General features: G+C 34.5%; 1 protein-coding gene across 1 annotated transcript in view; it reads left to right on the top strand.

Moving 5' to 3' along the window:
- LOC127547963 (zinc finger protein 271-like) overlaps nt 1-13527 on the top strand; it is a 54244-nt gene extending 40717 nt beyond the window's left edge. Inside the window, 3 exon segments of the mRNA XM_051975098.1 lie at nt 1110-1123; nt 10092-10755; nt 10816-13527. Of these exon segments, the coding sequence (XP_051831058.1) occupies nt 1110-1123; nt 10092-10755; nt 10816-11336 (1199 nt within the window). The 3' untranslated portion in view covers nt 11337-13527.
- The last annotated feature ends 1218 nt before the right edge of the window (nt 13528-14745 follow it).

The raw sequence follows: 14745 nt of genomic DNA, 5'->3' as shown, positions 1-14745 counted from the left end.
CATACCTGGAATTTTGTACTGATTTGTGATTCCAAGATTTTAGCAAAGAGTTTTTGACTAGTTGGCATGAGACTAGAGAAAAGTCACTGGGATGAGGAGGGCACTAGAGATTATATAAAAATAGGTTAAATAAACTGAACATGTTTAGCTGCCATAGGAAAAACAATGAAAAGGACAGGAAAGCTTTATTTAGGAATTTGAAGGTCTCTTGTGGAACAAGTATAAATAAAGTGTCAAAGTACATTAGGAAAAAGGATCAAAATATATTGGCCCAGTAAATGAACTAGTTATCACCTCACAAAAAAGTATTACATCTTCTATGTTATGCAGAAATTTGAGGAGAATACCATGATTTAATGAGGAGAATCCTGATTCTCCTGATATAATAACTTGGCTCCAGTTATGAAACTTTGTTCTTCAGAATCTTGTGACAGTAGTCATGAAGTCATGAAGTCAAGACTTTAGTCTCTCGGCATAGGAGAAGATGCGTTACCTTCTTTGTCTTCCTTAACCTGCCTTTTGTGGACAATGTTGAGGTTATGGGGAATATTATATAGGGAGATATTAGCTTTATAGGGCTGCAAATTTCAAAGCAGAATTGGTCTCCCTCATATTTCCTTTTAAATCCCCAGCTATTAATTATCAGGATTCTAGTCTACTCCAGAAGGAGAAAAAAGAAGGAAAAAATGGTTCCTGAATACCTGACTGCTGAATCCCAGGTGTGTTGAAATTTCTTTTACTAACTAACTAATACTTTAGTTTCCAGGGTACAGACTAATTTCCTTCTGCCATCCTATATAACTCAGAAATCTGGCTGGATACATTATAATATACTTCAAAGGAAATGATCCCCAGTTATTGAAAATTGTCCCACTTCTCTCCAGATAGCAGTTATTCATGAAATCATCCAAAAATGTTATATGCTGAGTTTTATAAGTGAATGCTAGAAAGGTATGAGAGAAAGCTCTTTTAGTCAAGGAAGTTTCATTGTTAGCAGGAAGACAAACATGACAGAAGTTTTAGACCAGTGTCTGCCTCAGGATGAGAGTAGGGGGGAAGGCAGAGACAATGCATCATTGGAAAGTAATGAAACCAGTGCTGATAGGAAGAAAAGGCAGGGAAGGTTGGGAATGGAAAGAAGTGGAAATGGAAAGGGAAGAGAAAGTTGAAAGAGAAAGGAAGGGAGAAAGTTTTAATTGCCTACTATATAGCAGGATACTAGGCTAATACTATCTCATTTATTATGTACAACTTCCTCCCTCCCTCCTTCCCTTCCTTCCTTCCTTCCTTCCTTCCTTTCTTCCTTCCTTCCTTCCTTCCTTCCTTCCTTCCTTCCTTCCTTCCTTCCTTCCTTCCTTCCTTCCTTCCTTCCTTCCTTCCTTCCTTCCTTCCTTCCTTCCTTCCTCTCTTCCCTACTTTCTTCCTTCCTTTCTGCCTGCCTTCCTGCTTTTCTTCCTTCCTTTCTTCCTGCCTTCTTTCCTTCCTGCCTTCCTATACCTTCCTGCCTTCCTACCTCTTCTCCTTTCAGAGAAATGAGTGGTATGAGCCTCCTTTGACCAAAAAGTTCAGTTGCTAGAGGCTTGATATGGATTGATGGTTTTTGATCTTAGACTGTTAATTGCTTCCCTCTACTTTAATTCTTCATCCTGCCTTGTTATTTATTTAACAAATGGATGGTTTTTGTATTCTCTTGCAGAACAAATCAACTCTATTAAAAATATTCATTAGCTTGCAGTCTCTCTTATGTAACTGGAAATATACTTTTCAATAAAGATTTATGAATTTTTGAAAAAAAATATAAATTAAAATCACTTATTTATTGTAAGCAGCATTCTTTACATTCGGTCAAAATAATGATCAAGAAATCTAACAAGAAGAGTAGAATCAAAATGGTAGAAAGAAGACAGAGACTTGCCTGAATTCCCCCTAATATCCTCCAAACTTTAAATATGCCTCAGAACAAATTCTGGCATGGCAAAACCCACAAAAGGACAAGAAGAAACAAATTTTTAGCCCAAGAAAGACAATTTAGAAAGTTGGCAGGAAAGGTCTGTTAGAAGAAAGGTCCAACAGAGTCCGGCTCAGATTATACCAGCAAAGGCTATGCTCAAGCAAACCATCAGCAGATTTTGGAGAGGAGAGAGGAGGGTGATTGAATCAACAATCCACAGAGAGTAAGAAAGTCAAAATAACTATTCAGAAGGAGATTATGGGGACCCTTTGCTGGAACTGTTAATAGGACTGTGTTTCATTGCCTATAAAGGAATTTGAGTTATGGCTCTAGGTAGCAGCCCCAGGACCAGGAGGAATACTAGCACACCTGGGCCTGTGGCTGCAAGAGTGGGGGCTCTAGTCATAGTTCCAGAGTAGAAGAATATTTACCATTCCTCATAGACCAGATCATAGGCAGAAAAGAAGTAGCAAATTTCTCCTTAGATCATACAACTTTGGAAGAACCAAAAAACTTGCAGACCTCTTAGAATTAGTTCTAAAAACACACCAAAAAAAAAAAAAACTGCACAAAACCTGAAAGCTAGAGCCAATGCCCCATCAATATCTAGAGCAGAGCCCAAATTTATTAAGAAGCTAAAGTCAAGAAATAGGCTTTGTGGGGAGGAGAATAGGGATAAGAAAGGCTATTAGAAGGAAGGACAGTTTAGGAGAAATATCAGTCAGAAAGAAAACATTTGAGAATGGACATGGTGAAAAGGATAGGATAAACAGAAATGTTGGGGAAATACAGTAATTATAAATGCAAAAAAAGGATAGGAAATTTCTCCGATAAATGCCTTATTTCTCAAATATATGGAAAACTGAATAAAATTTCTAAAAGTAACCATTTTCTAATTGATAAATGGTCAAAAGATAAAACAGTTTTCAGATAAAATAAAGCTATCTCTATAAAATATAAAAATCATACAAAACACTCATGTCACTATTGATTAAAGAGAAGCAAATAAAAACTCTGAAGTATCACACCACACCTATCAGAGGGGTAATATGACAAAAGAAAAATGGCAAATGTTGGAAGGGATATGGGAAAATTTGCACACTGGAGTTGTGAACCAATTAAGCCATTTGGTAAAGCAATTTGGACCTGTGCCCAAAGGATTAAAAAAAAAAGTTTTTGATCCAGCAAAGGGTCTGTATCCCAAAGAGATTTTTAAAAAGGAAAAGGACCTATAGAAAGAAAAACACAGCAGTCGTCTTACTGGTATAAAAAAATTGGAAATTAGGAGATGCCTTATTGGGGAATGGCTGAACAAGTTGTGGTACATGATTATGATAGAAGACTTTTGTGATATAAGAAATGCAGTGGTATACTACAGGTTTTCAGAAAAACCTGGAAAGACATGTACTGATGCAAAGTGAAATAAGCAGTATCAATATAACATTCCACTCAATAACAGCAGTATTATATGATGATCAATTGTGAATGATTTATTCAGCCATATAACGATTAAGAGCATTTTTGAAAGGCTTATGATGAAAAAATGCTATTCATTTCAGAGAAAAAGCTACTAGAGTCTGAATGCAGATAGAAGCAAAATTTATAAACAACTTTTTGTTTTGTTCTGTTTTCTTTTACAATGCAACTCACTCAGAAATAGGTTTTGCATAACAGCACATTTATAACCTATATGAAATGGCCTTCCCAATGATGGAGAACAGAAAAGAGAGGAAGGGAAGGAGAAAATTTGAACTGAGATTTAAAAAATATTAACATTTTTATTAATTTGGGAAAATATTAAATTTTAGGAAAGAAATCCAGTGAGAAACTGCAATAAGTAATTTGTTTTTACTTTATAACGGTGCTTAAAAATTGGCCATCAAATCTTTAGTAGGAGAAAGAATGGTTACCCCTGCAAAATCTGTGGCATTCAGGTAAATAAGCACATACTTACTACTCTCAATCTCAAACATAGAAGAGGGTCCTAGCCTTTGTTCTTTACAGTGAAAGTAAGAAATCATGCCTATGAAAGTATAGTTCCAACAGTTCTAGTCCTAAAGTTGTCAGAGATTCATGGATCTAAAAGGAAAGGAATTCTCTGTCTCCGAAGCAGGAGCTTTACTGAGGTGACCCTTGTTTTTTTTTTTTTTTTTTTTTTTTTTTTTTTTTTTTTCTGAAGAAGAGCAAGGCTACCTATTCCAGTCCAGGTAAATATAGCTACTAGGTCACTTCAGTTTTGTTCAATGGTTCATGAACTAAGTTTCTGTGGCCCAGGCTCAGCTTATTACTTATCCACCTGATTTGGTTAGATTCTGACAGGCAGGGATGCTTCTGAATATTATTACAAACTTTATATGCATTGATACTTTGCACTACCAATGAATATAAACAAGTTCCAGAGGACATCAGGTCTAGCAGAAATCTATAGGAAGGAATTGGGAAGGTAATAAATAGGGAGTATTTTGGAGAGGGAGGATCCCATTTAATAAATTAGATAATCCCAATGATATTCCCTACTCCCTTTACATATTAGGAATATCTCCCAAATGCAGGATAAGCAAAGGCATATCTATTATACTGACCTTGGCTATCTTAATGATGATGAACTTATGCTAAGAAATAGGGTAGAATGTGGTCACATAAGGATACACAGGGAAGATCAAGTCATGTGTGTGTAATGGGGCAGGGATGGGGACAGAGGGAGGAGGGAGATATCAGTAAATCAGCTAGGAAGTTTCCACAGTAAATTACAATGTCTAAAGTTGGAGCAGCTAGTTGGCACAGTAGATAGAGCATTGGCCCTGAAGTCAGGAAGGCCTGACTTCAAATTCAGCCTCACAACTTAACACTTAAATATCTTAACCCTAATTTCCTTGCCAAAAAACAAATTAACAAAAATCTAAAGTCAGGGTTATAAGATAGACCCAGGTCATAAAATAGATTATAAAAATATCAAAGGATCATAGCAGCAATCTATGTCTATTATTAGGACATGGTTAAAAAGATAGATGGGATGAATGGTGATCTGTTACTAAATGGAACATCCAAACTAATGGAATCACATGCATTTGAGTATTTTAGTAACATTTGGCATCTATTTAGTGCTTTGTATGTCACTTGATCCTTACAATAACCATATATATCAGATGGTCTGGCATTATTATCCTAATTTTACAAATGTGGAGATTCGGGCTTGGAGAGGCTGTGAGAAATTTTATTGTAGGAGAATTCAAGAATGCAGGAGATCATTTTCATGAGACAATCTGCAAGGGTAACCTTGAGCAGCCAAAGAGAATTATCCAGGTGTAAATCCCCATGAAGATGATTGTGCTATACCAAGTAGGATCGGGTTGAAAGAGAGAAGTTCCCCCCTCCTCCCAGACAAAAAGATGCAAAACTAACTTTTCCAACAAAAATATGCACATACTATGCCCCAAAGTCAGACATGTTAGATGTTTAATATATCTTTGTCAGAATATTAAGAAATTTGAAAACTCTCTGAATCACTTATATATTCCATTAAAATTTCCTAGCACTGCCACCTATATCCCTTTCTTCAGAATCGTGTATTGGAAAGGTATGAATATGAATGGGTTTGATATTTCAGGAATCAGTAACATTCAAGGATATAGCTGTGGACTTTACTCAAGAGGAAGGGGGAAACTGGATTCAACTCAGAGGGATCTATATCGAACTGTGATGCTGGAAAACTACAGGAACTTGGTTTACCCAGGTAAGAGTAGCTTTGAATTATGACTCAGGATCTTCCCAGTACAAATTATTTTTTTGTACTTCCTCTTTTCTTAAAATATCTGAAGTGATTAACTGAATTCAGATTGGTATCTGTGGCAAAAAAAAAAAAAATTTTCTTATCCCTTTGAGGCTAAGAAAAAACTTATGTCTTCTCCCTGTGCCCTGATGAAAAGGCTTTTTTAAAAATTGAACTGAAAGGGGGCAAACTCATTATATTGTCACTCAAACTTTCTTTTTCCCATTATCTGCTCACCTAAGTCACCCAAACATCCCCTGGACCAAGTAGCAGCATAAATATATGCCAGAGCAATTTCTATTATCGTGGGAAGAGAGGAAATGAATGCTCTTCCTGTTTTTCTTTGAAACATCATATCAAACTTCAGGAATGTTTGTATTTCCCTCTAGAATCTCCTTTTAAATTTTCTTTCATCTGGATTTTATACCTAGAATTGAGAACTAAGATACTTCTTTGTCCTTTTCTCAAATTTTCCATTTCCCCCTATGACCAGGGCTTCCAGTTTCCAATCCAGAAATCACATTCCATATGGATCAAGGGGAAGAATCATGAATATTAGAAAAAGAAGTCTCAAAAGTTACTATCCAGATGAGTGAAAATCAGATGGAAGTTATTGTAAACAAAAGGACAGATAATCTAGTTCCTAAAGGGTCTTAATGTAATCCTAACATTTTACATACTTCACAAGTTATCCTCTTGCATTCTTTCAAGCAGAGATATATTCTTTCTTTCTAAATTTTAATGCTGCTTCCTATCCCTTTACATCTCTTTGGGAACATTGTTCCCATAATTCACTCTCTTCCTTTCTAGATCCAATATCTCATACTTTTTGATAGATTCCCTGAAGAAAGGAAATGATAGTCTTGACAATTAAAACCTTCCATCTATTTGTCACTATTATGTCCCTGTAGTAGGCTTCTAATGTGTTTTTCACATATCGTTACCTTCTTTTTTCTGTTCAGTTATATGTAGTATAGTCTGGTGACACAATTGCTTGTTTTTCTCCACATTGATCTTCACCCAAATTCTTTCTACTATACTTATCCTACTCTAGTTCCTAGATTTTTTCACATACACATATCTTTTTTTTAAACATATATTACCAGTCTCTACCTTATTTTATCTATCCTTTATCTTATAAATAAGTCTTATACCTATTAAGACAGCTGGGTGATGCTGCAAACAGTAAAGTAGACTTGGAATCAAAGTAGACTCATCTTCCTGAGTTCAAATCTTATCTCAGACATTTACTAGTTGTGTGACCCTGGACAAGTCCCTTAACCCTGTTTGTCCCAGTTTCCTAATCTGTATAATGAGCTGGAGAAGGAAATGGCAAACCACCACAGTCTCTCTGCCAAGAAACTGCCCCCAAAAGAGCCACAGAGTCAGACAGGACTGAAATAGCCGAACAACAGCAATAGATCTTATTTAGAACCACATTCCTTGTTCACAATGTTATACCATATAAGCTCAAATTTGCTTCCTTCTATTAGGACTTCTGGTTTCTTTCATTTGTTGTTAAGAATCTAGGCAATTGGGTATAGATATATGAGGCCATAGGTTTTGATTTTACTCTTTTCCCATGAATTTTGCTTCCTATGAAGTCAATATCTCAAATGCTTTTCTTTTTCCTTCATTATAACTACTTTATTTTTATATGACTTGATAAATATATATGAGTAGCTGTCTTCTTTTCCTCTTTTCTTTGTTTTTAATTAAAAGTCCTTTTTTGGAAATTGGAAAACTGCCTGTAATATTCCTATATTTTATTCTGTGGTCTAGAAGTTCAGATCTCATTCTCAGACATCATCTTTTTAACTAGCTTTTCATATCCCAAATTGAGTTTGTCTTTTACATACCTCACCTTAAATGGGAAACAGTGATAAAACCACCACTGGGTTCTATGTGATCTTCAATTTGTCATCCAGCACTTTATGATCTTTCATTATTCTTTGTAAGTTCCTCCTGGCAGTATTGTTTTGTGTCCTGTGAATCATCAGAAGTAGGCATTAAGTGATCTATTTTAATGAATTTTAGGAAGTTCAATCAATCAATTATCAGTTATTTATCACATACTTACTTCTGAGCCTATAGGTACAAGAATGAAATTATCCCTACTTGCAATGTGCTGAGAGTCTTGGATACATGCACCAAGAATATAGTATTTTCTTTTATTACTAAAAAGCTGACAAATAGCTGCCACAATGCTCCTGAGTAAAAGATTACCCACCACCATTGCCTTTCTTCTTCTTTTGACCATTACTATATCTGAGAGTTGTTGTGGCTCCAGTTTTATTATTCCCTAGTGATCATAGATTTAGAATTTTAAGGGTATAAACCTTAAATTAGATGACTTATTCAAAGTCATTCTAGAATTAAACATCAGTTCTAATACTACTGTCTTTTGCTGTCTTAAAGTAGATAACCTTTTCCCTCAGACATTCCACTTCCCTCCTCTTCAGAAAGATCCTAAACCCTAACTTTTAGTTCTGAATGTACAGTGATTTTTCTTTTTTTTTTTTATTGTTCTTCTGACATTCTTTTACTCTTTAATTTTCTGAAACTTCACATTCCATTTTTGCCTTTCAGGTATTGTTATAGTAGGGATTGCTTTCTGCTATGAGTGGGACTAAATGGTTACTGAGTTCTCTTCCAACTCTCCAATTCTCTGAGTGTAACTTCTCCAAAAACTAAGGTGAATATCAGATTATATCTGATTTTATTCACTATCAGAAACTGTAAGAGTAAGGACTTATTGTACTCCAGGCTGTCCACAATTTTCCAAACCAGAAACAGTTTTTCCCCTGTTAGTAAGAATATAGTCATAAAAAGTGGAAGATGTAGGAACCAACTAAGGTAAATTTCTCTTTCATGTAATTCACAGAGACTGTTCTTCATGGCACTGATTAATTCCATTCCTACATTGTCATCTGGTACAGGATCATTTTTTTAAAATGATACACTTCACTGTCCCTGAAATCTATAGTGGAGAGGTCTTCACTCTTACTTTTAAGTGCTTATGAATATTTACTCCCTAATCTGTATTCCTTTAGATCTTTAAAGACTTAAACTGACCTTTATCACTTTTTACCTAGACAAATACACTTAATTTATTTTTCTTCCTCTCATTACCCTCCCCCAAGTTTCCATTTTACAACGCATTTTATTTAATAGTTTGTTTTCTTATCTTTTTTCATTTATTTTAGTTATTTCTTTTCTCTTTAATTTCTTTTTAACTCTTTCTCTTCATTCCTATTCCTTATTCATTTTGAGTCCTCCTTCAAAATAACTCCTTTTTCTTACACTAATTTGTTTTCTTCCTTCACTTCCATTTTTTCTCATTCAGCATTTTGACATTCTACTTTTCTTTTCCTCAAGTTCAATATCTGTCTTTCACAAGTTTAGTCTTTACATTAACTTTCATATGCTCTCTCTCCTTATTCAGTTCAAGGATTTCTTTCTTCTTCTGTGACTTCACTTGGTACCTTCTTCCATAGAAGCTAAAATTTAAAAATAAAAAAAAATATAACATATGTGGTAATAAAGTGGAAAGAACACTGGGTGTGGAGCAATAAAATTCAAGATCTATTTGTGGTTCTATCACTGGCTAGAGTGATGCAAGTCAACTTATCTCTCCAAAACTCATTTTTTTCTCATGCTTATAGTTCCCTAGCTCTTAGTGTTGTTGTAAGGATAAAATGAAATAAAAGATGCTAAAGTTCTGAATAAACTATAGTTCATCTAAATAAAAAGGATTATTATTATTTTTACCCTTTCTAATTTGAAGACATTTTCTTTTAATAGAGGAGATAGCACTTACCATGCAATGGTAGTTTTTTCCTCAACTCATATAATACAAGATTTTTACAAATTTTATTTCTTTTTTTTTTTTTTAGAGACTTGGCTGAAAGCAAAGAAACAATATCAAAAGATGACATCTCAAATGAAGAATTCTTCCTGGAAAGATTTATAGTGGATGATCCTAAGAATTCCCAAAGATAAGCCTGGGAATGTAATGTCGAGTCAGAGAAACAGCAGGGCGATTAGAAGAGCCATTCTGGGCAGATAATTGTCCACACAAAAACTTCTGATATGGTAAGAGACCATGATTTCAATAAATTTCAGGAAAGCTTCAGTCTAGGGTCAATCTTTTCTACCCAAGAAATAGATATTATAGGAAAGAAGTTCCATAAATATGACAAACAGCAAATGATTCTCAATGAGTATTCAGACATTCTAAAACAAATGCCTTCAGGAAAGGCACCTCAAAATAATGGCTCTGAAGAAGCCCTCTGTCAAACCTCAAATTTTATCCCATATAATAACATGGAGACTGAGAAAAAACCTTATAATTATAGTGAGTATGGGAAGGCTTTCAGCCAAAATACATACTTTATTCAACATCAGAGAAATCATACTAGTGAGAAACTCTGTAAATGTAATGAATGTGGTAAAGCCTTCAGTCGAAGTACTTTGCTTATCCAACATCAGAAAATTCATACTGGAGAGAAACACTATAAGTGTAATGAATGTGGCAAAGCTTTTACTCAGAGAACAAACCTGGTTCAGCATCAGAGAATCCACACTGGTGAGAAACCTTATGAATGTAATGACTATGGAAAGACCTTCAGGTACAGATCAAATCTTACTCAGAATCAGGGAATCCATACTGGAAAGAAACCCTATAAATGTAATGAATGTGGAAAAATTTTCAGTGAGAGCTCATCTCTTATTCGACATCAGATCATCCATACTGGAGAAAAAACATATGAATGCAATAAATGTGGGAAAACCTTTATTCATAGCTCATCTCTTAGTCAACACCATAGGATCCACACTGAAGAGAAACCCTTTGAGTGTAATGAATGTGGGAAAGCATTTAGTAGTAACTCAAACTTTATTAAACATAAGAGAATTCATACAGGAGAGAAATGTTATAAATGTAGTGAATGTGGGAAAGCTTTTATCCAGAGCACACATGTTATTCAACATCAAAGAATCCATGCTCGAAAGAAATCCTTTGAGTATAGCGAATGTGGAATAACTTTTAGTAATAGTTGATCTTTCATTAAAAATAAGAAAGTTTATATTGGAGAGAAACAGTATAAATGTAATGAATGTGGAAAAGCCTTCAGTCAGCGCACACATGCTATTCAGCATCAAAGAATCCACACTGGAGAGAAACCCTTTGAATGTAGTGATTGTGGGAAATCTTTCAGTAATAGCTCATCCTTTATTAAACATCAAAGAATTCATACTGGAGAGAAACGATATAAGTGTAATGAATGTGGAAAAGCTTTTACGCAAAGCACACATGCTATTCGACATCAAAGAATCCATACTAGAAATAAACCCTTTGAGTGCAATGAATGTGGCAAAGCCTTTAGTCAGAGAACCCATCTTATTCAGCATCAGAGAATCCACACTGGGGAGAGACCCTTTGAATGTAATGAATGTAGAAAAACCTTTAGGCATCGTTCATCCCTTACTCAGCATCAGAGAATCCACACTGGAGAAAAACCCTATGAATGTAATACATGTATAAAAGCCTTCAGAACTAGATCATCACTTACTAAACATCAAAGAATTCATGCTGAAGAAAAGCTATATGAATGAAATGGATGTGAGAAAGCCTTCAAAAAAACTTCTTTTTATGAACATGAAAGAAAATCAAAATTAAATCCTATAAATGTTGGCCATGTTGTTTACTTATGACATTTTAAAAAGGTATTTAATGAGCCATGATTTCATCAATGTGGATATTCCTTTCACTCCCTCAGCACTCTTTTTCATCTTAGTAAATTGTTTGTTTCTAGCTTAGTCGTGTTTCAAGTTCTGGCAGAGCAAGTTTCCATCTAAGAACTTTTTCCTCTACAAATTATTGCATATTTTTGCCAATTTTTTTCATATAAATTTCATTGTTACTTTTTCTAGTCTTATGAAACAAATTCTTTTTATACATAGATGTTGTATTAAATTTGTAAATTAAATTTATTTGTAAATAACTGATTAAATAGTGAAATATGAAGATTTTAACATGATATTTTATTCAACCCACTCATGTGCAAAGGAGTTTATTCTTAATTGTTAATTAAAGGACTTAATTGTCCCTTTTATTATATCTTAAAATTTTTGTATAATTATTTTTACAAAGGTTTATTATGAATCTTGGTAAATTAATAACCATATCTTTTATTTTTGTCATTTCCTTGTTGTTAGTTCATCTTTATTTGTACCATAAAAGAACTTAAATCACTTTGCCAGTTTTATCATAGATTCTGCTATCATATAGGAGCTCTTTGTCTCAATTTTTGTTAAGTCCTTAGATTTTCTATTTATATAATATATATAGAAAGATGTTTTGAGCTTTTCTTTAGCAATGCTTATTCATTTAATTTATTCTTATTATTGTTATGTAAGCACTTTGAAATAATGTCAAATAGAAGTGATATTGGAGAACGTGGATATTATTTAAAAGCATGTGAGGAACATAGTCTGGAAAGGAATTCTGCTGCTGCACTGTGCCACCATTGGGTACAGGTGAATTTTACTCTGTACCCAGGTTACCTTTATCTCACCTATTCTGCTCTATCTAATAGATTCAGAATTCATGTATTTTGACTTGTCTACTCTCAATACATTGTCCTTTGTCTCTTATCCTCTTATCTTCCTTATCAGGAAAGCTACTCATCCCTTTAACCACAGGAGGTATTTTCAAAGTATTAGCTATGTGGAAAATATGGTAAAGGAAACAGCCACTATGTAGTTAAAAAAAAAAAAGTCCTATATTTTGTAACTTGGATTCATATTCTGGCTAAGTCAGTTGTATGTGACCAAATCATTCAATCTCTATGAGTCTCAGCTTCATTTGTAAAAATTAAACTAATTGTATTTATAATATTTACCTCGTATGTTTTGTAAACTTTAAACTGATTGTTGGAATCCTTACTAACTGCTAAGTAATTAGAGTTGATCTAATCTTACAAGAAGATGTTTTGGGCAGAACCTGAAACAAGGTACTAAGTAGAACTACCTATAATCCCTCTCTCTGGAAGGAGCATAAATAGGCCAATGGGCCAGTCGGAGAGTGCTAGAGAGTGAAGAAGCTACAAGTCGAGATTTCACCGGAATGACATGAAGACTGGAGCTGGCTGGAGGCTGAAGAAAGCAGAGGCAGAGGCTGAAGGACCAGACCTTTGGATTTAAAGACATTTGGAGAGAGCTCTTGGAACAAAGCAGAGAGATAGGCCTCTAAGCTAACCGGGCTATATTGGAGATAATAAAAGATCTGAACTTTCATCACCTGGCTGCGTTTTGAGAAGAAAAAGATCACAACAACTGATATATAAACATATATGTGCATGTATTTATCTAAATATACACACATATTGAGGATATGACCTGTGTTTTCATATAGCTTACAGTCTAGTTGTGAGATGACACACACACATACTTCAGAATTAGCTGATTCTTCATCTCACTAACATAGATAGTACTCCTGCTGATGCAGACTTGCCACCTGCCCATGTCACTTTATTTTGTGCAATTCTTGCTCACATCTTTTCATAAATCCTCTATAAGGGGATCTATGCAATGTGTTAGAGGCCTTCCTCTAGGTTTTAAATATTTTTTTTTTTAGTCTTTGGAACTCTTAAATTATCTGTCTCTCAAATGGGAACATAACTAACTCATTTCCCTTTTTGGTTATTTCCAGGAAATTACTTGTAAGTAGGAATGGTTTTTAAACCTATCCCTATCGTCTTGCACATAGAAGGCACATAATAAATGTTTATTGAATTGTCTTGCATTCTTTGTATTGTGTCATCTCTTAGAACATATAAATATAATGTCACTTTGAAAGATAAGTTTCTATTTTTTTTTCAAGGCAATTGGGATTAAGTGACATGCCTAGGGTCACACAGCTAGTAAGTATTAAGCATCTGAGGCCAAATTGGAATTCATATCCTCCTGACTTCAAGGCTGATACTCTATGCATTGCACCATCTAGCTTCCTCAAGAGATAAATTTCTGTTAGAAATGTAAATTAAATACTATGGAGGATCTGTGGGACAACAGATCATGTCTAACAGAGAAGAACCACAAAGAAGTATACAAGCAAAATAGAATTTAGTCTTGGACTGAATTTCAGGGGACATAAGTGTAAATCAGAGTTGGGGGAAGGAAAGGAATTCAGATAGTCAAATTAATAGTCCTTTATTAAGCAACTACATGCAAGGAATGCCAAGTGCTAGGAATACAAAGAAAGATGAAAAAAGTTATATTCTCAAGAAACTCAAGAAATGTAATGGAAAACAGGTACAAATATAGGGAATGGGATAGAATAGAAAGGGAAGCAGAGAGAAGAGAAAACAAAAGGGGAGGAGAGAAAAAAGAAGAGAAAGAAAAGAGAAAATATCACAGACAGCTCTAAATGTCTTAACTCTGGCATCTACTCTTCTTTCCTATTTTCTCACTACACACAAATTAACTTTAAATGACTTAATTGTGGGGGGAAACATTCATATTATAAAGGGTATTGTGGATTTTAAAATAACTTTGAATTTCCCCCCAAAATATGAGATTTACAAGTGAAATAAGCCAGAAAAAGTTCTCATAGAAAGTTTCCTAGAATTAATATCTCTGCATTGTAACATAACACAAGGCCAGCCTGATAGAGAGGAAAACCCAGGTTGAAATAGAATGTTCTGCTGACAGATGATATGTGTGAGGCTATGGGTAAACCATTAAACCTTTCAGTAATCCTGTGTAGTTCTCTAAACTTTAATCATGGAAGTGTTGCTGATATGCATAGAAGGAAAATATGAAAGTTCCTCACTTTGATAAAACTACAGGTCCACATCAAATAACCATATACACAAAAACACTTTATATGGTAAAAATGAGAGTATTATTGGCAGATCAACAGTGTTACATATTATCATTTTCCTGTGAAAGCAGGTCATCAATTACCAGTCATTCTGAGCCAAGTTAACTAGGTAAGTACATCTATCCTTTGTCTTAGTTA

Source organism: Antechinus flavipes, chromosome 2 (genome assembly GCF_016432865.1).
Source record: "Antechinus flavipes isolate AdamAnt ecotype Samford, QLD, Australia chromosome 2, AdamAnt_v2, whole genome shotgun sequence".
Classification (NCBI taxonomy): domain Eukaryota; kingdom Metazoa; phylum Chordata; class Mammalia; order Dasyuromorphia; family Dasyuridae; genus Antechinus; species Antechinus flavipes.
The sequence above is the reverse complement of the archived record's forward strand: the minus strand, read 5'-3'. Positions and strand labels throughout refer to the sequence as shown.